Below are 23324 nucleotides of genomic sequence, written 5' to 3' on the forward strand. Positions count from 1 at the left end.
AAAAATAGTAACACACCAACACAAGGATAATGAGAGAAGCAAGGGTGGATCCAGGGTAGTTTACGTGATTTCCGTAAACTACTCAATTTTTTTCAAAGCTACACATTTCTTTCTAAATAATGACAAAATATGTGTATTACATTATTCTAGCAACTACTAGAAACGACTCACTTGGTTGTTTTTCAGTTAATTAATTAAAGAAAAGTCAAACAAAAATGAGTAATCTCGTCATTTCTGCCGATTTCTTACCGATTCCCGCAAAAAGTTTCGGGTTTCGGATATCTCCGTCGGTACGCATCGGAATGCTATCGGAAAACGATCGGAAAACAGCCTTTGTCAAATAGAACCTCAGGGAGTGAGCGTGCGTAGTTGTAGAGCTAGGCCGGTGTGATAATCGTAAACTACTCAAAGACTTCTCTGATTGGCTGGAAACACATTGATTGTTTTGGAAACCACTCAAACCCTTTTCTGATTGGCTATCTACTTTGCAAACTACCTCATAAACTACCAGCAAAACTATAAAAAGCTAGGCCTACCCCCGTTGGGTCTCTTTCGTTCTTATGATTAGAGTCATAGACTTGCTGTAGTTTGAACGAAGGATTTTGAAGTAAAGAATATTCTACAATGCGTGGCGACCCGATTTGCAGGAGGGAGGACTGTTCTCCTTTCGACATTGGCTTGTACTTTAAAAGAAATTGGCTCTTCATCACCACAAGATAAGCTGGGGTTCATTGAGAATGTGTGGAAACCAGGTGAGATTTTTGATTTCCCAGTGTCAATAGAAAATAGAAAGCCTCGTAAGTTTGTCTTTGAATGGCTTAGAAGATATCCCTGGCTTGCATACTCTAAATATCTCGATGGAGCATTTTGTTTTCCGTGTGTTTTGTTTGGAGTAGAATCTGGTAGAAATGCTCATAAATTAGACAAGTTGTTGAAGTCACCACTCACATGTTGGACTTCAGCGGCTTCGAGACTTACAAAACACGCCAGCGGTAAATGTGAGATGCACAATTTTGCTGTAATTGCCATGGATAACTTTTTGAAAACAATGAGGCAGCAAGCGGTCCCAGTAGATCAGCAGTTGAATAATATTATTCAACAGCAAATCGATAGAAATAGGACGGTCCTTAAGTCTTTGTTTGAAACGATAATTTTCTGTGGGCGAAACAACATAGCTCTCCGGGGTCAACGCGATGATGACCCAACAAATGCTAGTCTATCAGGAAATTTTCAGGTCCATTTCAACCCTCCGTAATCTTAAGAACTACTTAAGAAATACTATGGCCCAAGACAGAATGAATGAACTGGCACTGATGCATTCCCACAGAGACATGGACTTAGATCTTGAGGAAATAATAGATTTATTTGCTACTTTAAATCCTAGACGAATGAGAATGGAGAATATCTTACAGTAATATTTTATATAATATTTTTTTGACCACCAGTGCTCTTAGAGTACTTGTGAGTTATGTTCCATCTGGATTAATAATTATCTGATTTTTAATCCTTAAACTGATGGGGAACAGTACAGGAACAAGGTGGAATTTTTAAAAACTTATTCTTTTCTGAAATCTATAATATTATTCACTGGGTTTTAATTAAGCTTGAATGGTCTTTACATATTCTCAACTGAACTCAGCAATGAACTCATCTAGTGGAACACCTCAATCTAAATAAGGTAATGTATTCATTTTGTATAATTTGCTAGTACATGTATGATATTGTGACTGTATGTTCTCTATTTTTCATAAAGTATTCAATTTGCTGCCATGCCACTTTTCCTTTAATAGCATATATTTTGCATTGTACTTTTACATACTAATACTTTTGATGTCATTTTTTCACATGATGTCCTTTGATGTGCTAGATTCTTCAACTGAGATAAATCTGTACAAGGATCTTGACTGCAGACAGCATGGTATGCTAGATGTATCCTTTTAGGTAGTTTATAACTATTAGGGGTATGGTGGGTTGGGTATAAATTGATTGGTCTGTCAGAGTAAACTACTCATGTCCAAACCCTGGATCCACCCCTGAGAAGTGTATGTTAAAGGCATACGAACAGCAAACTAATAAAATAGAACTACACACGTTGTATTAATCCATGATTCCGTATTCATATCAATAAGACACTGAGCTGTTTTGATATCATTCCTCGCACTGATCTAAGCATCATCCTCTTCGATACCCGCCAGGATAAAATAAAAGTAGAAGAAAAGCTAAAAATTCTGTACCGGAACTGATGGTCTAAGCTGATAGTGAGTTTCAAAGTCCAATATGATGGACATGAGGCTGATACTTTGCGACAATAACTTTCACTTCCTGTTCTATTAACATTGCTTTCCATCAATTTTATTTGCAAACATCTTGTTGAAAGAAGAGCCTTTGGACGAGGAATAAATACAAAAAGTGTTTACACTTAGACCAAATTGTACTGTTACTATAGTATTTATAGCTGAGTATTGTTATGACGAACTTCAAAGGCACCCCTGTGCCAATGCAGACGCCGAAAGTTTCCGGGTCACTGACTTTGAGGAAACGAGCCACGTAGTTATGCCATCATCCATTTATTTTTGCAATGCTTGCGCCTTTTTTTTTGCCGAGTATGCATTTATTACATGTTGAACGACACTAGTATCATGAAAATTCCTTAGCAATGGCGAAGACAACTTCGATCGTTCTCTTAGCGTTATCAATAGTTATTCAAGGACTTCGAAGTAAGTTTAGATATTTAAATTTTGATTTTTGATTTTGATTACTTGGCTTTTATTCAATTTCACAGTGTAAGGGGAAGATGTGGGTATAAATTATTTATTTCATGAATTTCACTTTTTTTTCGAAGTTTCAGGAAACATTTTACACCCAAAGGAAATCGTGGTGGAAACTGGGGAAAATGCTAGCTTTAACTTCACATCACAGAATGGGAACCCAATTCTTGCGGCTCAGTTCGGTTTGAAGGGAGAAGGAGAATACCTTAAGGCAAAATTTATCATCGTGACTCAGTTACATGGCATAGAGTGTGGCAAAGATTTCAATTCTTCCGAAGGATATCGTTATAGAAACCGAATTTTTTTCGTTGGAAACATTACGGCAGGTCGTGCTGGGTTTACGATTACAAACGTGGAAGAAAATGACATTAATACTTATCAAGTGGGGATTCGTGAGAACACCGACGAAGTGTACAAAATGTACACTGTGAAATTAGTGGTGAAAAGGAAAACTGGTACGTAAACAATAGTCTAACAAATGAACGTGATTCCGTTGTCTTAAAAAGTTTTATATACTGACTAGGCATGGTTATTGCCTGGTTCGTAATAATTCATGGAGCAAAAACTATTGTTTCATGCTAGACTAGATTTTAACACACAACTGGATGAAATTTTGTCCTTAATTCTCAAGTAGGTAGTTACTATATTCCCTCTGTCTATACGCGTGCAACGAAGCACGAAACGTACTATGATAGCGTACATCGCAATCACACACACACACGAAAAAAAGATGATATCATAGCAAGGAGGCATTGTCTAAAATCCGGAACCACCGGAACAACCACCGGAACAACCGTAAAAGTTAAACCGGAGCCATCGAAACGAGATTTCGTTTTTGACAAGTTATTAATGGCTAATTGCCTTCAAATGACTCGATGTCTTAAGATGTAGAGGGACTACACTTAAGGGTATTAATTTCATACGTTTAATTAAATTTGTATAGTCAAGCGTAATATTTATTGTTTACAGAGACATCGCCACCCACGACACCGTCTGGAACTACCAAACAGACAAAAACAAAGGCGATTACAACTAATAATCCTATAGGTAAACTAAAAAAATATGCATTTAATTCATAAATATCCGATTATCGTTAAGAAAGACATTGTCTTTATCTGATACACAAAAATAAAGGACATAATGACTAAGTAACTAACCCATTGTACAAATGGGAACCTAAGAACCTAAGCTGAACCTCAATTGGAATCAATTTAGGTGCTATTGCTCCATCAAAATATCAAACTATTATCAGTGTATATATATAACTTTTTCTTTCCGTCTAGTTTTTTTCTTTTTTTTTTTTAACAGGGAAGATAATTCCGAAACCCATTGAAGGTAAAGTTAAATAATTAAAGTCAGTAAAATTTAAGTTAGTTAATCAGTATGGGCTGCGATGGCACATCGTTGTATAACTTTTTTCTTCTTCTTCTTCTCATGCCCTGATTATCATCATCACATCATTATTCAATTTTTGTATTTTAGTGAATCGCGACCCTCCTTATGGTTTACTTGCAACGGCTACTGCCATAACCTTTGTATATGCAATGTATACATTATATATGAAGGTAAGCTATAAGAAGTGCTATGGAGAGGATCATGTCTTCAAGTTTCATCGTACATTTTCATTTTATCTTCCTTACTTTCGTTTTTATTTTATTTTATTTTTTATACTTTTTATCTGCTTGCATTTTAACAATAGAGCATAAATATACTCTCTTGGTTTTAAACATTTTCTGAATTCTTAAACGGTTTTGTCTCATTCTTTTCTTTATTGTTTCATGTTAGTAGGATTTAATTATTTATTTTATTATAATTATATATGAAGATATAGATAAGTTATAGTGCTTGGGAACGAGGTTATTCCGGGCGAAAGACCCTTGGAATTAAATTCGGAAAAATTAATTACCGACCTCGCTGGGAATCGAACCCACGACCTTCGGAATTGTACTACCATATTCTCATTTTTATTCTCATATACCCTAGTTCAAAACATAATACATAAGTTTCAAGGTTCAAGGTTTTTTATTATTTCCCAGAATGAAAATTTTATACTTTACGTATCACTGTTAAGACATTTCAAGGGCGGATCCAGGGGGAGGGTCGGGGGGGTCGCGACCCCCCTGTCATTCCTGAGGTCAAATGGGCTTCTTGTGGTAAAAATGCGACTGGGATTCCTTTGCCCACAAAATTTACCCCTGAAACCCCCCTTCAAAAAAAACCCTGGATCCGCCCTTGCATTTAACTGGGAGGAGCAGGAACAAAAAAAAAAAAAAACCAACCCAAAAGGGTTAAGAGAATAATTCTGCACCTTGGAACTATATAATACTTTCAAATAAGAACTTACAAGGTAACTTACAAGTAGCAAACTAAAATAGATTCAATACACATAAAAAGTTAATAAAGTGAAGTTTGAACTAAATTAAAGTAGGAAATAAAGTTACATATGTTTTTATTTATTTTTAGACCCATCTCAACCACAACCATCAGCGAAGGATCATTCACCAACGTGGATGAATATCCATACGAGCACTACATATAGTTGTATACTTGTACTTTGACATCTACATTTTATACGTCTTAGGTACCGTTGGCCTAAAAGATATAATAGCGATCCGCAGTATTCCTCATTTACCGGAAATATTTTTACAAGTCAATCGACGCGTTTCCATCAGTTACACGTATAGAGTGAAGGTATTTAACCCATGAAATATAAATTACTAGTCAACGTGTAATAGTCAAATAGACACAAAAGATAACAATGGAATTAGGGTCTACCAAAGCGTATTAGCCTAATAACTATTTCACAGATTTAATGAACTCACTTTAATAATCGATAGATAACTTAGCTATTAGGTCAAGTGGTAAAGCAATAAGTAGGTGTCTCTAGAGTCTGCTTTTGAATGCATTGATAATAAAAATTCAAGACAGATTAGCAAAACAGGTAGTCTTTTTTTTTTTTTTTTTTTTAAAAAGAGAAATACTAACAAGATATCTTTTTGAAATGTTAACAATAATCCATGATGTTTCTAAATAAAAAAAAAGAAAGAAAGAAAAAAGAAAAAGGAAAGGAAAAGAAATGAAAAGAAAAGAAAGGAAAGGAAAGGAAAAGAAAAGAAAAGAAAAGAAAAGAAAAGAAAGAAAAAAAAAGAAAGAAAGAAACAAAACAAAACAAAATTTTTCATGTAAAAATTCACGTACTACGCTCGATGTATGTTTGTTACGTTCATTTCGAGTAGCGATGAGTTAAAACACCTATTATTCTATAAATATATCAAAAATATTTGCTGTAGAAAAACTTTTTTGGAATATAAATACATTTCGAGTAATATATATGAATAGAATCGCCAAAGGTTCCAGCATGGGGAGGGATGGGTAGAAAAGCGCGGGGGAAAAGCTGAAAATCACTGTGACTACAACTAATGAACTAACTTCGATTCTCTTTACATCAATAAAAACATTCCCATAGTTCATCATCAAAACTTTTTAAAAATATATAAAAAAATAAATAAAACATAAAAATTGTGGATGTAGCCATTATTTTTTCTTTTCCATTCCTTTCGTTTCCTTTCACAATTTCCTTTTCATTCCATTTCTTTCCTTACCTTACCTCTCCTTTCCTTTTCTTTCTTTTTTTCTTTCTTTCTTTCTTTTCTTTTCTTTTCTTTTTTTTCTTTTTTTTTGTTGTTGTTTGATTTAGTTTGTTTTGTTTATTTTAGTTTGTTTTGTTTTGTTTTGTTTTGTTTTGGTTTGGTTTGGTTTGTTTTGGTTTGGTTTGGTTTGGTTTGGTTTGGTTTGGTTTGGTTTGGTTTGGTTTGGTTTGGTTTGGTTTGGTTTGCTTTGGTTTGCTTTGGTTTGCTTTGCTTTGTTCTGTTTTCTTTGTTGTTTTTTTGTGTGTGTATAATCAATTGCGATTTTGATGTACTACGAAGTACAAAATTAAGTATAAGAAACGAACGTTTCCGATGCAGCTTGCATCATCCTCAGTTTCTGAATACAAAATGTAAATGTTTGTTTGTTTGTTTTTGTTTCTATTTTTGACAGTTCTTTCTTGTTTTATATTTATTATACACAAATTTATCTTTTATAAAAAATGTTTCTGGCAATAACCAAGCCTAGGGAAGAAGGTATGCAAGATTTACACCTTTATATCCTTTTTTCACTGATCTGACAACAGGCTGTCTTTGGAATTTCTTTCAGCATGATCTTCTTCGCCAAGGTTGATCTGGAGAAAAAGAAAAGTATGAAAAGTATTTATGAGTTTGAATTCCACTGATATTTATTTAGTGAAAATGTGAAAATAAACTTATTTTCTAACCTTGTGCGTTTCTCCTCTCTGCTTCATGTATTTATCCCCGCAATACACCACCAGCACTACCACGGGGAAGATCCCAAAAAAAATCAATAACCCGTTCCAAAATTTGAAACTATCTTTAGGTAGGGAAACTGCGAATACAATATAAAAATGTCAAAAATAAATCATAAACCTCCTTTGTCCCCTCCCCTCATGTCTATATCAATATGTAAATAAAGAAGAGGGAGGAAGAAAAGAAAAAGAAAAACAAGCAAAAGAACGTGATAATAAATGGTTTGGGTCAATATCGCTCAAATTTTTGTTCGTGGGTTAGTAATAATAACAATAATAATTTATTAAATTTCTACAGCGCTATATACATTGACTCTCTAGCGCTTAACAACTAGGGGGAATCTATATATATATATATAAATCTATATTAATAAATATGTACAAATAAAATTTCAATAAAAAATCTAAGAAGGTGAAAAATTATCAACTATATTTATAATAGCATGTTATAAAAAAAAAGAGAGCCAAGCAAATATATCTTCTTTTTTTAGATTCAATAATACTGTTTCATCATTATGTTTTAGCACTTTAAGCCACTTTTTAAAACATAAGCATAATCAATTGCAGTTATTTATGCATAATGTGTCCATTTTCGAACAATTTTTATAATTCATGATAATGTCATGAAGTAAACTATTGTTTCCATACCAGATAATTTGATTTCTTTGAATCGAAATACCATCATAGTTCAAAATTTAGATTTTAGATTTTTATTTCCTGTTGAATTTTGTGCCTTTAGCAAATGGTTATGGACGGGGATGTTCTTAATGAGTAGGTTAATTAAATACAAACAAGTATATTCACTTACGTATTCTTGTAGGTGTTAACTGCTGTGTAGTGGTCAAGGTTGGTGCTGGGGTGGTAGGAGACGGATCTGAATATAGAACCATATAAAATATTAAATAAAACAAATTTAAAATGAATAATATAAAATAAATAAACACCTAATTATACACATTTCATATTTTGTAGTGGTAGTTTGTTTACCTAGTTCAAAAACTGGTTACTGAAAAAAATACTGACTCACCTGTTTTTTTTGTTGTAACAGTTGTTGTCGGTACACGAGGTATGGTAGGGAAAGGTGTTTCAGCTGAATGGCAAAAATATCAAATTATAACATTTCAATATAGAACTATCAATTAATGAAATATCTATTTTTCTCTATCACTAAACAGTGATCTTCACATGTGTTTGTATTACATGATATCTTCAAGTAAAAAATTACACCTTTAGAAATAATTCTTAAGTAGTAAAAATCCACCAAAATTGTATTCCATCGATAATATATTAGTAAAGGAAATCGCACGATCTCGAGTACAATTTGGAAATTAATAGACACGAGTAATGTTTTGAAAGTTCTTATAATTGCACGAGCCTTGAGCCTTTAGCCTTTAGGCTCGTGCAATTAAAGAACTTTCAAACATTACGAGTGTCTATTAATTCCAAATTGTACGAGAAGATCGTGCGATTTTTTGTTTATAGTTCGCTCAACAAAATTTCAGTAAAAAATGCGAAGCGACGCCGTTCATCTTTGTCTATTTGGCGGCCAATTTTCAGTCCATCGTGCAACTGAAATGCATAAAAAAGATAAGTTCTTACGGCTTTAAAATTTTACTTGTATGTTTTTTAAGTACAAAATTATACTTGAAAATAATTGTTTTGACATTGTTTTGGCCGTGTTGCCATAGCGACTTAATTCGGTACTCCTACGGAGTACAATTAACGCTATAATTGTACTCCTCTCGACCAATCAGAGTCGAGTAATTTTGTTGAGTGTACTATAAAACAGAATATTACATGGCCGACTGGAGATATGGATTTTAAGTCTTCTCGTGTTAAAGATATCATCTCAATACTCGAAGATAAAATCCGTATCTAAGCGCCACCATGCAATATCTTCTATATAATACCATCTTTACAATGCACCGTGTTTTAAGTTAACTGAAGACAAATGTGTTACTTTGCTGTTTTGCTAACGTGTAATGTTTATAGAAGAAATAATATATCTGTCAAATTCCCTAGGCCCCATTAGCCCTTCCTAGTCCCCATTAGCCCTTCCTAGCCCCCATTAGCCCTTCCTAGTCCCCATTAGCCCTTCCTAGTCCCCATTAGCCCTTCCTAGTCCCCATTAGCCCTTCCTAGTCCCTATTATCCCTTCCTAGCTCCCATTAGCCCTTCCTAGTCCCCATTAGCCCTTCCTAGCCCGAATTAGCCCTTCCTAGTTCCCACTAGCCCTTCCTAGCTCCCATTAGCCCTTCCTAGCTCCCATTAGTCCTTCCTAGCCCCCATTAGCCCTTCTTAGCCCCCATTAGCCCGTCCTAGTCCCCACTAGCCCTTCCTAGCCTCCATTAGCCCTTCCTAGCCCTATTAGCCATACCGGATCTGGGTCCGGACTTTATGCCCCTGAAAAAGCATCATGCTCAATAGAAACTAAAAACCATATAGATAAAGCAAACAATGCCACAAACCTTTAGTTGCGTTTAGGGATACTGGAGTGCATTCCGTAAAGCCTTGGCCTTGTGCAAAATTATCACGAAATGTGGCAACAAAAATATTGTCATCTTCCTTGGTTACGTTGGATAGAATCCATATGACACACTGTGACGTTGTGTCGTATTCTACATGTACTCTTCCATGATACCTTGTATCTTTGAAGTCTGATGCCCAAGACACCGAGCACGAAGACTTAGCTACTTCCACTCTTGAAAAGAGACGTGAAGGGGACAGCACTCCTGGCTCATACAATCCCCATTGCAATATTGCTTCGTTCGTCAAGTTACCACAGCATTCATACGTGAAGTTAGTACCTACAGTGACATTCCTCTCTATTACTAGGTTTTGCTTTTTATCTTGCTCGAAAAAAACTGTAGATTGAAAGTGCAAGTTACAATCAATGAAATGTACTTCCTGTTGCATGTGACTTATGGCAAATTTTCAGCAGAAATAGTATTGAATAAATTTGACTTGGATAATATGGCATCATTGACCTTCAATGAATGCTAATTTATGCTTCATATAATCGATTGAGGTGAATGATAACACTAAGTAAAAATATATTAGTTTAAATGAATGAATGCATAATAATATCAATACTTCAGTTCTTAACACACACACACACACACACACACACACACACACACACATATATATATATATAGAGAGAGAGAGAGAGAGAGAGAGAGAGAGAGATAGATGTTCTTACAAAATGTATCTTTTTTGAGGACGGAAGATACCACATACCTGTGGATTGTTTCAGCAAAACGTCCTTCTTAAAGTTTTGGTTTGTTACGCATTTTACATTTTCTTTTTTTGCAGGACCTAATAGACAAATGCTTGTGTAATTTTAAAAAAAGTAATCATTACGTATTTACTCATTTAAATGCCTCCCCCGATTAAACGCTGCCCTCAAATAAGAGCCGCACCTAAGGCCAAAAATATTAATAATTGCGCCCTCGAATAAACTCCGCCCCTAATAAGCGCCGCTTTTATGCATTAAAAGAATTATATTTTGTTTATTTTGTACGTGTGCATTAACTTTGCATTAAATCACTAGATACTCATTATATATATGGTAAACAATTCAGTTTTTTTTTTAAATAAGCGCCTCCCTCAAATTAACGTTAGTGCCGCATATGAAACCCCAAAAATTTAATAAGCGCTGCGGCGCTAAAACGAGTAAATACGGTATTAATTATTACAGATATACATTCATTACTGTGTTTCTGAAATCAGGTATTCTACACCTAATCCCAATATGGCGACCAATTTGAATAACTATTGTTCTAGATTGACGTGCATAATAGGCTAGTCAGTCGATTCGGTGTATACCTTATAATCAGATTTATTTTTGATATACTTTTTCATGTGTACAAAGAAAGCTTCTCATCATTTTTTGTACCATCATCATATTTATATTTAACATATTTATATATACTTATTTCAATAAAGTTAGTCACCAAAAACCTAGAAAGCTGAGATCACTGAGGATCATGGGAAACAATTCATTTCGATCAAACAAGTAAAGCTTTTTTTGATACAAACTGCAGCTTGCAGGATGTTCAGAGGTGAGACTGTAACTTGTAAAAGATGTGCAAGTCCATCAACAGTATCAAGCGGTTGAAACATGTAAAATGTATCTGTCCATAATCCTTGTTGGCCTCAGCTTTGTATAGCTTTTCAGGTGACTAATTTTATTGAAATAAGTGTATATCACAAAATTTTGTAATGAGTGAGGACCAACGGTATTTTTTTATTTATCCGAAACACATGTCCCTACCATACCTCCTTTACAGACCACACCCGTTACAACCCAAAAACCAGGTGAGTCAATATTTCTTTTTAAAAAAGTATCAAATGTGAACCCCCACTTTAATATTTGTCAAGAGTAAATTTTTTTGTATGTGACTGTGTATATAACTTACCTGGATCTTCGAGCTTGGAATTATTAAAACAATCCGGATGAAAAAAGGTCAGAAACATGATCATACGAAATAAGAAACTCCTTTGCCAAGTCATCTTAACACAAGCTCTTGAGAAACGTCTAACTAGTCTAAAGATATAAGAAGAAGCAAAAAAAAAAAAAAAAAAAAGGATAAAACAAAACCAAAGTGATACCAGGAATGAGAAGTAACAGTTTTTGGACGTCGCATGCATTATTCAGTGCTGTACAGCAGTATTAATTGTGAAAATATCTTTACTTTCTTGACTGTCACAGAGAGCAGAGACCAATAGATATTCGTCGTAATCCAGTACTTGTAGTTATTAGGGATTAAACTAGATATATTTCAGTGTATTGAAATTGAGCTTTAGAACCCCAGTATTACTTTGTTATTTTTTAGGGTGACGAAACAGAAAACTATAGTTGATATATATTAACGCCGACTAAGCCATTAGAAATTTATATATGGTATCTTTTAAGGTTCAAAAGATCAATAAAGCCACGCCCATTAAGAAGACATCGGGAATCTCCGACGAGCATCCCAAATACATTTATCAAAGAGTTCCTCTCCCCGGGCTTGCTATACTTGCTGAATGATGTTTTACTTGCTGTATACATAGTCTTTTATTCATGATTTGACCGGAGACAAGGAAAGGTCATCGAATAAGACCATTACTCAATCATGCTGCGTTGCAACTTAATGGTTAACTATAAAGACTTCAAAAGCTCAAGAAACCATCAGAAAGTCAAATGAGAGATATCAGAATACTGGTAACGGTAAAGTGGCCACGGTAAGTATATATTTAGAGTTCTTATGAATCTATTCGTTTCATTTCCAAGGCACGTATATGACCCCGAATTAAGCAAAGACGCTTTAGAAACCAATGGGTCTGATCTAACTCTATCTTACTACAAGGATATCTTTCTTTCTAGCAATAATGGTTACTATTATGAGTATTTAGGCTTAATTGAGATTACCTTTGAATGTCGTTTTTAGTGTTTATCGTACTGGCGTTGATGATCCGACTTCTGAAATACGTCTACTATACCACGAGCAAAGTGAATATAACATCTAGAAACAGTCGCTGGAAAAGCCAGTCTTCGATATGTACAGAATTAAACTCGATGGTGATAGTTCAATGGTAGGAAAAGTGACTAAAGCAGAGTAAAAATCCGGTTCACTATAAAATACTGGTCAAATTTTGTTTTGCAGGTCATTGTTCAATGAACAGTATGCAAATGTTTGTCGTCTGCCTATATTTAGATTCTCGCCTTTTTATTGGCTGGCTACGTGTTCCCAATAATTGGCTGTCTTTAAAACGGGGAACGGGGAACAGGAAGTTGGTAAAATTTCTACGCGGTAAAATATATTTCTCTCAATATTGTAAATAGAATTTATTAATGAAATAGTCAGTTGAAATATTGTATTTTATGAGTTTTAGGGCCCGTTTGCACTAGGCTAAATTTATGTTTGCTTTGCAAAAATATCTGTCAACATCAGCCGTTTCCTGGTGCGAACGCAATTTTTTTTATCTTACCAAAAGGTGTCTCGCTTTACCAAACTTCAAAGACACCGTCGGCCTGCTTCGAAGCAGGACCAAATTTTGTCAAACGTCAAAACTTTCTTGATTCTTAACAGAATCATATGCATTTGGCACGGAATAAATTCAGGTCATTAGTTGTTACGGCGTCAACATGAATCCAGAGTTGAGGCCACATTTTGGTCAAGAAAATAACTAATCACATTTGTAAATCTCAACTAGCCCCGCCGAGGGAGAGAAAGAGTCTCGAGGGTTGTTCTTTGACATATTGTTTTACGCAAAGACCCTATGTTTGGTATCTCTGTTATTTGTTATTTAAAATACCGAAATGATACTCAAACCCTTTCGTCTTTTTCTTTTTTTGTTTGTTTTGTTTTTGTTTTTGTTTTTGTTTTTGTTTTTGTTTTTGTAGTGTTTTTGTAGTGTTTTTGTTACGTTCAGCGACTCCATAGATATGCTGGGCTGAAATAAGTACGTTTCCCGGACTGTAATATAAAAATAAATAGAAATAAAAAGATTTTTTTAGAATATTGTAACGAGAAATATATTTTACTGCGTAGAGATTTTACCAATTCCCCGTTTCCCGTTTCCCGTTTCCCGTTTCCCGTTTCCCGTTTCCCGTTTCCCGTTTCCCGTTTCCCGTTTCCCGTTCCCCGTTCCCCGTTCCCCGTTCCCCGTTCCCCGTTCCCCGTTCCCCGTTCCCCGTTCCCCGTTCCCCGTTCCCCGTTCCCCGTTCCCCGTTCCCCGTTCCCCGTTCCCCGTTCCCCGTTCCCCGTTTTAAAGACAGCCCTAATAATTATGTTTGGCGTCTTCGATGTCACATATAGGGAACGATTGTAAGTGAAACTACGGGGTGTCAAAACAAATCCGACACATTTTGAGAAATCACTCTTTGAATATACTTGGATAAAATATTTCAGTTTTCAAGGGAAGGAAGCCTTGTGTTTTCTTATGTGCTCATTGTCCGGTACTTTAAGTAACAAATGCTTATTTTCCGAGTTTTTACAATTATCCTGCGTAACTCTAGTCTCCCCCACAGCCGCTTTCAGTGTCGTCACGCAGCGCTTTCTCCCCTGAGTAGCTACTCAGGGGAGAAAGCGTGGCGTGACGACACTGAAAGCGGTTGTGGGGGAGACTAGCGTAACTCCGGTATTGTTTTGAAACTTTGTTATTTTCAGTGACAGTTGTCATATGGAAATTCTTCTTTTCAAAAGTCAAACCATGATGGAGTTAGGATCACTTACCTCGAAATCAATTATTTTGAATATACAATTAATATTATTTTTATCATAGTGCTATTGGAAAGTACGTTGTTCAGTAATTTTTGACCTTGATAAGATTATTATTCAATTTTTGTATTTTAGTGAATCGCGACCCTCCTTATGGTTAGCTTGCATTGGCTACTGCCATAACCTTTGTATATGCAATGTATACATTATATATGAAGGTAAGCTATAAGAAGTGCTATGGAGAGGATCATGTCTTCAAGTTTCATCGTACGTTTTCATTTTCTCTTCCTTTCATTTTTTATTTATTTATTTATTTATTTATTGCATTTCAACAATGGAGCATAAATATACTCTCTTGATCTTAAACATTTACTTAATTCTTAAACGGTTTTGTCTCATTCTTTTCTTTATTGTTTCATGTTAGTAGGATTTAATTATTTATTTTATCATAATTAAATACCCTAGTTCAAAAAATAATACATAGGTTTCAAGGTTCAAGGTTTTTTATTTTTTTCCCAGAATGAAGATTTTATACTTTACATATCACTGTTAAGACATTTAACTGGGAGGAGCAGGGGAAAAAAAAAAAAAAAACAACCCAAAAGGGTTAAGAGAATAATTCTGCACCTTGGAACTATATAATACTTTCAAATAAGAACTTACAAGGTAACTTAGTAGCAAACTAAAATAGATTCAATACACATAAAAAGTTAATAAAGTGAAGTTTGAACTAAATTAAAGTAGGAAATAAAGTTACATATATTTCTTAATTTTTTTAGACTCGTCTCAACTGACCACAACCATCAGTGAAGGATCATTCAAAAAGGTGGATGAATATCCATACGAGCACTACATATAGTTGTATACTTGTACTTTGACATCTACGTTTTATACGTCTTAGGTACCGTTAATTGGCCTAAAAGATATAATAGCGATCCGCAATATTCCTCATTTACCGGAAATATTTATACAAGTCAATAGACCCGTTTCCATAGTTACACGTATAGAGTAAAGGTATTTAACCGTGAAATATAAATTATTATAAAATAAATTAAATAGTACGCACGCTGTGATTGGTTGATAGTCATGTTTGCATGAGGGTATGTAAACACTGTTGTGACGTCACACCTTTCGTGTTTTCCCGGTACAAGTTCAAAAATTTACAGTTTCTTTCGAGGAAAAAAAAACAAACCCAAAAATGTATTTGGAAGACGAAGTTCCAAATTTTGACTTGTTTCAGGGCCACAGGCATAACCCTATGGTCTCATGCAGGTGTTTCTAGTCGTAATATCGATCATGACAATCTCTTGTTGGTCACCGTAACGAGAATTCCCTCAGGAGCTACAACACACGTCCCTCGTCAGGACAGCTTCGGTTGTTCAGCGACGTGCTTTCTCATGATTTAAATGCACCGCCCGATAAGGAATACAAGTATTTCAAGGAAACAGTCAGCAGCTTCAAACTTTTTTCAGCGATAGCTCTTCAGCTCCACAAAATATCTTCTCGAGGAAAGACGAAACAATCAACTTCGCTGCTATGTTTTCTGGCTGTCAAATTGAGCAAAACCACGTTTCTTTCAACCGAGAATTCCAGTCACAGTGACACTCGTTATCTACTTTTGATCACTTTCGTAAAGATAATCAATTCTGAAATCTTTTATTAAGATTTCTATTCAATCTTTGGACATTTCTTTGTATTTTTTTTAAAGTTTTAGAATGATAACTGTTTAAAATATATAGCTAGCGATTCTTTCTCGCTTCACATTTGCCCCCTTGGCGTTTATTACACGACATTTGATTGGCTAACGATCGAAGCTCGTTATGTATGGAGAATTTGTATTTTGATATGAGAATCAAATTCAAATAAATATTTATTTTCTTGCAAGTGGTAATGTTTTCCCTTAGTATTTATTTTATAAAAGCAATAGAAAACCTTTTTCTCTGTGTTTACATAGGCTGATAGCAATACTCGCGGGGTTGGGAGAATTCTCGACAGTTATGCATCCCTCGACTACGTCTCGGGTTTGCATAACTGTCTCGAATTCTCCCAACCTCCCCTCGTGTTACTATCAGGCTATGTAAACACGGAAAAAGTTTTCTAATTGCTTAACTAGTCAACGTGTAATAGTCAAATAGTCACAAAAGATAACAATGGAATTAGGGTCTACCAAAGTGGGATTCCGGATGTTTCGAGTTGGATACCGAGTTCGAGTTCGAGTTCGAGTTCGAGTTGGATTTCGAGTTCGAATTCGAGTTACCATGGATAAATATATTATTTATTTAAACTATTAGATTCGTCACCTCGAATATTCAGGGCAACGATGACGAACCATTGCGTTAACAACGAAATCTGTTTTGCAGATATTTTGCTTTTACAGATGTAATAAAACTTAATATTTACATGAGAACATGAATAGAGTTCACGAACAGCTACAAAGTTACTCAATGATAATAAAAGAAAAGATATCTCCGCGAATCAGCGGCCATCTGTTCATGTCATAACAAGTCATTTCGAAAAAAATAAACTCGTCCTTATTAGTCCGCAGCCGCTATCATTGTCGTCGCACAACGCTTCACTCCCTTGCCCCATTGATTGTTCCCCGTCCCCGTCACACTCGTCCCTCTGATCGATGATTTTGCTGTAACTTGATAACTAGAAAAACACAAAGTTACAAAATTAACTTACACGAGGTTGAAACTGATATTCGGATATCTGTTCACGAAGTAGCTTTTTCAATTTATTATATATAAGAATATAAGAAATACTCTGAAAAATTTCACCAACATGAGCAAAAGGAGCTATGCAGATCTGTTGTTTCTAACAAAGGTAAGGCGGAAATTTCTTTCAAATTGTTTATTCAAATTTATCATTTATTGTGTCCGTAATCACGTGGATTTGTCTCTACTGTAGGGACTGTAGGATCGTCCCAAAACATTGGAAATATGGGTGTGAGGTGAGAGTTAAGTGTAAAGTTTTTATTGTTATTTTCATTGAACAAATACTGGGATAAGGTTTAAGAATAAATCCTAGTGTAAGTTTTTGTAAAAAAAAATTCTACTGTCATCGTTGCTTGGTACGATCCTTATCATTATGACCCCCAACGCTGTTTTTAGTTTTTTCATACCTGTCGATGATGCTATTTGAAGATTGCATGTTGTGCAGTTTTTTAATGATCAAAACGCCTGTGTTATCTAAAGAAAATTTCAAAGATTTATTCAGTTAAGTTTAGTCTTTTTCTCGGAGGAATTCTCTGAATACACATAAGCCGGAATTTATTGGACAGGCTATTAGCTGGCTTTTTAAAATATGGTGGTCTTGGGGTGATGGCTAGCAAGATAAGACTTTTTTAAATAACAATAAGTAGTTCATATTTTTTGTTAACGGATGACGCAAACTCAGGTTTGACTTCTATTATCTATCTTTTCTGAGAGCAAAAGCCTAGCCCAAAAGAAATACTATCAGTATCGGCTTTTAGACATTAGGCTCTTGAAAAGTTAACCGACAACAATGCTAAGAACAACAATGGGGTTTCCGTTGACTGAAAACTGATGAAATGCGCCCCTCGTCCCCCCCCCCCCCCCCCCCCCCCCCTCGTGTGCGAGATACAGAGCCACTACCATATTTCGTTCTGCCGATCATTAACTAGATACCATTGTAACAAAATTTGCTTTTTTATACCGAGGAACGCGTTTATTGTCAACGTGATGGAAATGACAGGGTAGACAGTAAGGAAAGCAGCAGGTAGGGGGACTCGCGATCGATGCCAAAGATATACAGGGTTTAACTCGCGGATTTACGAAGACGGGTACAGCAGATTTACCGCAAACGGAGGTTAAAATATTCCTTAGATATACATGGCCACCATCAACGACATTCAAAACAAAACTGTGCGCAGGCTCGGAAATCAGGTGATGGAAAGCTCAGACGCTGACTTTGTCTTCGCTACATTTATGGAGGGAAAGACAGACAAAACTATGAATCACAAAATGGCTGAAAAGATAATCAACAGAATGCCGGCCGGTGACTACCGTTTGGAGTTGACATTCGTAAAGTACTTAGACGGTGAGTGGATAATAGAAAAGGGTCGTAATCCTATCAGAGCGTCTGGTAAGCAGAACCTGTTCGTTTTGAATAAGCACACACGACCGGGAGCACTTGAGGGAATAGACATGCTCTTCTACGAGGTCGCTTACCCGGTTACCGTGGTCATCTACGGTGCATACGAAATTAAGAAGCCGGACGTTAGGAAGCTTAAACCAATGCGACATCCTGGTAACTGCGTTGGGAAGCTGGTTAGGGAGTTTTTCGAGGATTCCTCTCGGGGTGGTAAGCTTACGCCAAAAAGAAGAGAAGCCATCAGGAAATGGGAGCATTCTACTCGTAAAACTGGAGGAACCATCGAAAACATCAAGAAGTTGGAAACCACGTTAGGAAGGCGAATCCATGTGAAAGATATCACCGACGGCTTTATTTACCCAGGAACGCATAAATACGAAGGCAAAGGTGCTCCCATAGTCATTTACCAACACAACGCGCACGCGTGGAGGGAGTTGAGGTTCCCAAGAAAGAAGGAGACAAAGGTCTATAAGAATTCCCCATTGACAGAATTAGTTCATGAGAATTCTATTTGGTTAATGGATTCAGAAGGATGTCAATTCATGACGCAAGATGGTACTTTATACCGACCAGAAGTGGAACATCAACGCATTAAAAGCGCCTGCGAAACCCTTGGTGAGGACTTTTCAGACGAAGTGCTCAGCTCTCGCAGCTTGGACTTCTTAGCCGCGAAGAAAAGGAACGGCTGGAAACCTACCCCAAAAGAGTTCAAAGATATCTCCAAAGCTTGCGTAGAACACGGTCACGGCGGTCTTTGGAATATGGAGTACAACGAAGACGAGTACGTGTCGTTGGATATGAAACACTGTTACCCCGCCAGTTTCAAAGGCCTTGGGGATTGTAAGGAGTATTATGACCGTTACGGACGTCCAGACTCCCAATTCTTTAGGGTGTCACTACCGGGTTACTACGACGCCCCAGCAACGGGGTTCATCAGACTGACCACCTGGGAGTTAGCAAAAGACTTACATCCCATAATTTACGCGTGGTATGGGAAGCACCTGCAGGAGAAAGAATGGATACCCATACCCCTACTGAAGTTCCTCGAAGAGCGCAAGCTTTTAAAATACACAGCGCATGAAGCCATACTCTGCCATAGCGCCTTTACACAATGGCTTCCAGAGCACAACCCCACAGTGCGTGTGGTCATAGGTAAATTCACACAGGGCGCAAAAGAAGGCGAAAAACACATGCAGCGACGCTTAATAACAGACGCCGGTGAGCTAAGCTTCCTCATAAAACGTGCACATGACCAAGGAACAATGGTATCCGTAGAGAAATGGGACTACTTCATAGAAGGTCAAAAAGAACAGAAATGGAATGCGCTGTGTTATTACCAAGACCATCGACCACAGTATTACCATCTGCGTGCCAGCATGCTAGCATATGCGCACATCAATCTCTTAGCAATGCTGCTACGGTTTGACAAAGAGGACATCCCACGCGTAGCCACGGATTCCTTGTATGTAAAGCCAGAAGTGTTAGAGAAGATGCAGGAGTTCTACACTGCCGATGAACTTGCAGAAAGTGGTCAATGGCGCGTCAAAGATGAGGAGATAAAAGCATGGAGAGGCCGTGTAGAATATCACGGAGAACATCTTTACGGTAGCGTGGAACCAACCGGGGAGCCTCTACCGTCGGTTGCGGACCCAATCTCTTACCAACGCTTCTCTTACCTTTACGGAACGGGAGGCAGTGGTAAAACTACCAGGGTTTTGGAACTCTTTCCAAAGATAAAGGTGTTAACGCCAACGCACCGTCTGGAAAGAGAATTAACGGAGATGGGTTACGACGCGCAGACCTACCACAGCTTCTTCCGCTGGAATGGTCAAAAGTGGGTACCAGAAGCCATCCACGACATACCCCCGGTGATACTTTGGGATGAGATTTGCACCGTTCCTTTAGAAATCCTGCAGGAATTTGTAGAATTCCTCCGTGGAAAGTGTCAAGTGATATTCGCCGGAGATCCTTGCCAGCCTCCTCCAATAACCGGAGAGATGCCCCATAAATGGTTAAAAGAAATGGTAGACCACTCCGAAGAAATTAACACCGACTACCGCAGTAAGGATCAAATAAGAAACCTGAAAGCAGAACTTCGGGGCCTTAGTGACGCGGAACAAAACAAGATACTACGCAAGAGGGTACGAGCGAAGAAATACGAGGACTTCCTTCACACATGGCATCCAAAGGATTTGGTGCTAAGCAGCAAACGCGCATCACAGTCTCGCATACAGAAAGACTTGCTAAATATACACCGAGAGCGCTTCCCTACACATCCCGTACCTGTTTCTTACAAACCCCACGATACCCGAATGCAAAAAAGAGATGTCTGGGTACCTGGTACCGACATCCAACTACAAAATGCTGTAACACATGATAAAGCCTGGGTACCCATAGAAAAGGTGGAAAAGGTGGGCTTACCATAAAAGAAACCTTATGGATCATAGACCAGCGGCTGTGTTGGAGCAACCTTATCTACACCGCTGTAAGCCGTGTGGAGTACGCAAAACAGTTAAAAAGAGCCTGGGGGCCACAAATGCGTTACGACCGCACCCCAGAAGACATAGCAAAGGAGAACATTGCTAAGAAACTCCTTCGCTACAAGCGGCACGACGAAGAAAAGAGCAAAGATCCCCGCTATGCGGGGATAAAGTTTGACCTATGCGTGGACGACGTCTATAAGAAAGGGGCACGGTGTGCCAAATGCAACATACCTCTACTATGGAGGTTTGACCCGAGTGATGATCAGCAGTTCTCCGTGGATCGTATCAACAACAAACGCGGGCATTGTAGAGGCAACGTAAGACTGACATGCCTAGAGTGTAATCGGGCGCGTGGTGCTGCGCTACTCTGAGTCTTTGGGGACTATGAGCAGCTCTTCCATGACAAATCCGCGACTTAGGCCATTTAGGTAATACAACACGGGTTGCCCTTCCTTGGTGACGGACTTCGAAATCTCATACGTTTCCAAAGACCAGTTAGGATCCGTGGCTCTCTTACTGCCACCTTCGAGTTCCCCCGGCTGATAGAGGTATCTGACCACTATGTCGCGGGGTAGCTTTTTTCCCTTCAGTCCGACCGCCCTCGAACTTCTGACGTAGGACTTGTGTTCCACGTGTTTCTTTTTTATGGCATCCTTGGGTTTTATTCCCGTAGCCCTGGCCGCCTCGTTGTTCAAAGCCGCGACGACCTGGGGGAGCCTCTGGGTCCATTCCCTGTTGCGTTTGGAGGGATCTTCCAGCTCTTTCCAATACTGGTACCCAAAGAGACGCTCAGCCAGGGTCTTATTGAATCTTTCAACAATGCTCTGGCCCCTGTTGTACTCAGCTTCGGCTCTCCTAATCTTAGTGTCGTGGTCTTTCAGGGTCTTAGTAACCACGCCCATGAACTCTGTCCCCGCATCCACTTGCAGCAGCTTAGGCCATTTCAAAACGCGCTTATAAATCTTACCTAGGGCTTCGGCGACTTCCCCAGAATCCTTGCTGGTTATGGGTTCGGCGTCCTTGTATCTGCTTGCGATATCAACTACGGTCAAAGCGTATCTATAGATCTTCTTTCTCACCTTATCGTGCGGTAAGAAAAGCAAATCCGCCTGATGAACTTCATTGGGGGTATTTACGGTGAAGCTGGGCCTGGGTATGTACTTGGGCACGGGAAGATAAACCTGCCAGAGGGTTTGTTTTCTTAGCCAGTTCTTAGCCGTTTCTTCTGATACCCTGGCCGCGGTCGCGAGTTTCTTAATAGCAGACGCTCCTCTCCAATAGCCCTCAGGCCCATAGTAAATCCTTTTGAGTTTGTCCTCTACGCGGCCCATTATATGAATAGAATCGCGCTTCGCTTGATTCAAGCGAAGGATAGGACAAGATTGATCTTGCGTCCGTTAAAATCCACCGTCTTTCCGTCCACTTTAATGGTGATGTTTATGCTTTCTACCAAATGAGACAAGTCATAGCTCAAAGAAATGGGAGTGTATTCTTCTGAGTCAAATGGATTACCTTTGGGCAGAAACTTGGACATAAGAGAAGACTTTTCTCCATTGTTGTAACTATTGACCAAGTCGCAATAGACTTCGTAAGAGGATGCGACTTTCCATTTCACGGGTATGGCTGTGTCGGTAATTGTCTTGCCCGAGGCACATAATAAAGATCCCAATGGGTCAGACTTTCCAAAAGTTACTGAATAGTTTGGCATATTATGTTTGAAGGTCATTTCGTGCGGCAATCCCGTGGTGAGAGTATAACCGTGTTTTGCTAATTCCTTAGCAAGGGTGATTGGTGTGTAATGTCCATCGGGCAGCAATACGCCTTGATAATTGCCGCCGCCTTTATGCTCAGTGACCAAGGCATTGACTAAATTATACCAAGAATTGTACAAAGAGCAACTAACCAGCCTAACCTTATGGGCTTTGATGGGGGGGGTTCAGATAAGTGGTAAAGTTATTCTTGTCGCTTTCCAAAAAGACGATCATATATTACAGGGGACAAGTCCCCTTCTAGTGATCTGAGCTGCGCTCAGAGCAGATACGCCAAAGCCGCGCCTCCCGCCAGCCCTGCGACTCCTACGAAGACCAATTCGCTATCTTTTTGTTTCTTAGAAGGCTGGTAGTAATTCTTGAACTGAGGCTTTCTTAACCCCGTTAATGCCGCGGGGTGCGCCTGCGCATAGAGCTTAAAGGCGTAGTCTGTATTTTCGAAGTTCTTATCCGCCTGCATTTTGTCTTGGTAGTTCTTGTCCAACCAATCCCTGTAAGCTTGTCTTTTTTCATTCCAAGCTGCAACGTCTCGCTGATATTTCTCCAGCGCTAAGTCGTGTCTCTTCCTTTCGGCGGCCAAATCTCCGCTGCGATCACCTCTAACTAATCTATCCAAA

General features: G+C 38.0%; 3 protein-coding genes across 11 annotated transcripts; 2 read left to right on the forward strand and 1 right to left on the reverse strand.

Annotated features, from left to right (window-relative positions):
* Positions 1–44: 44 nt before the first annotated feature.
* On the forward strand, positions 45–7087 carry LOC116306463 (uncharacterized). Of its 8 annotated transcripts, none has more exons than XM_089030690.1 (9): positions 45–752; positions 1604–1678; positions 1868–1929; positions 2666–2717; positions 2843–3223; positions 3738–3815; positions 4077–4103; positions 4251–4333; positions 5232–6154. In XM_089030690.1, the coding sequence occupies exons 3-9, from the start codon at positions 1921–1923 to the stop codon at positions 5280–5282; spliced, it is 681 nt and encodes a 226-aa protein (XP_088886816.1). In that variant the 5' UTR covers positions 45–752; positions 1604–1678; positions 1868–1920; the 3' UTR covers positions 5283–6154. The 8 variants fall into 8 exon arrangements, with proteins under 8 accessions (XP_088886816.1, XP_088886825.1, XP_088886810.1 ...); XM_089030699.1 differs by having other exon boundaries at positions 1640–1678; XM_089030684.1 differs by having other exon boundaries at positions 45–1678.
* On the reverse strand, positions 5082–12688 carry LOC148913485 (uncharacterized). Its single transcript, XM_089030656.1, has 8 exons — positions 12548–12688; positions 11553–11680; positions 10372–10449; positions 9600–9995; positions 8159–8221; positions 7940–8005; positions 7084–7211; positions 5082–6990 (listed from the first exon to the last, which is right to left on the reverse strand). The coding sequence occupies exons 2-8, from the start codon at positions 11644–11646 to the stop codon at positions 6925–6927; spliced, it is 891 nt and encodes a 296-aa protein (XP_088886782.1). The 5' UTR covers positions 11647–11680; positions 12548–12688; the 3' UTR covers positions 5082–6924.
* LOC148913486 (uncharacterized) lies at positions 12077–16219 on the forward strand. Of its 2 annotated transcripts, none has more exons than XM_089030711.1 (3): positions 12077–12360; positions 14475–14557; positions 15119–16219. In XM_089030711.1, exons 1-3 carry the CDS (start codon positions 12320–12322, stop codon positions 15196–15198), a joined length of 204 nt encoding a protein of 67 aa, XP_088886837.1. In that variant the 5' UTR covers positions 12077–12319; the 3' UTR covers positions 15199–16219. The 2 variants fall into 2 exon arrangements, with proteins under 2 accessions (XP_088886837.1, XP_088886833.1); XM_089030707.1 differs by lacking the exon at positions 12077–12360 and adding an exon at positions 12554–12711.
* The last annotated feature ends 7105 nt before the right edge of the window (positions 16220–23324 follow it).

Source organism: Actinia tenebrosa, unplaced genomic scaffold (assembly GCF_029948245.1).
Source record: "Actinia tenebrosa isolate PJP-AT-01 unplaced genomic scaffold, QUT_ActTen_1.0 PGA_scaffold0__85_contigs__length_37466705, whole genome shotgun sequence".
In the NCBI taxonomy this organism is placed as follows: Eukaryota; Metazoa; Cnidaria; class Anthozoa; order Actiniaria; family Actiniidae; genus Actinia; species Actinia tenebrosa.

Bases quoted from the DNA above. Each gene is read 5' to 3' on its own strand.
- LOC148913486 (XM_089030707.1), top strand. From the start codon at position 12,554: ATGTCGTTTTTAGTGTTTATCGTACTGGCGTTGATGATCCGACTTCTG. The intron at 12,712-14,474 runs GTAGGAAAAGTG...TTTGTATTTTAG, and splicing joins TCGATGGTGATAGTTCAATG to TGAATCGCGACCCTCCTTAT. The intron at 14,558-15,118 runs GTAAGCTATAAG...TAATTTTTTTAG, and splicing joins TGTATACATTATATATGAAG to ACTCGTCTCAACTGACCACA.
- LOC148913485 (XM_089030656.1), bottom strand. From the start codon at position 11,646: ATGACTTGGCAAAGGAGTTTCTTATTTCGTATGATCATGTTTCTGACC. The intron at 10,450-11,552 runs GTAAGTTATATA...TTTGTCTATTAG, and splicing joins TTCCAAGCTCGAAGATCCAG to GTCCTGCAAAAAAAGAAAAT. The intron at 8,006-8,158 runs GTGAGTCAGTAT...TTCTATATTCAG, and splicing joins TGTTACAACAAAAAAAACAG to ATCCGTCTCCTACCACCCCA.
- LOC116306463 (XM_089030663.1), top strand. From the start codon at position 1,732: ATGTTCTCTATTTTTCATAAAGTATTCAATTTGCTGCCATGCCACTTT. The intron at 2,718-2,842 runs GTAAGTTTAGAT...TTTTTTTCGAAG, and splicing joins AGTTATTCAAGGACTTCGAA to TTTCAGGAAACATTTTACAC. The intron at 4,104-4,250 runs GTAAAGTTAAAT...TTTGTATTTTAG, and splicing joins AATTCCGAAACCCATTGAAG to TGAATCGCGACCCTCCTTAT.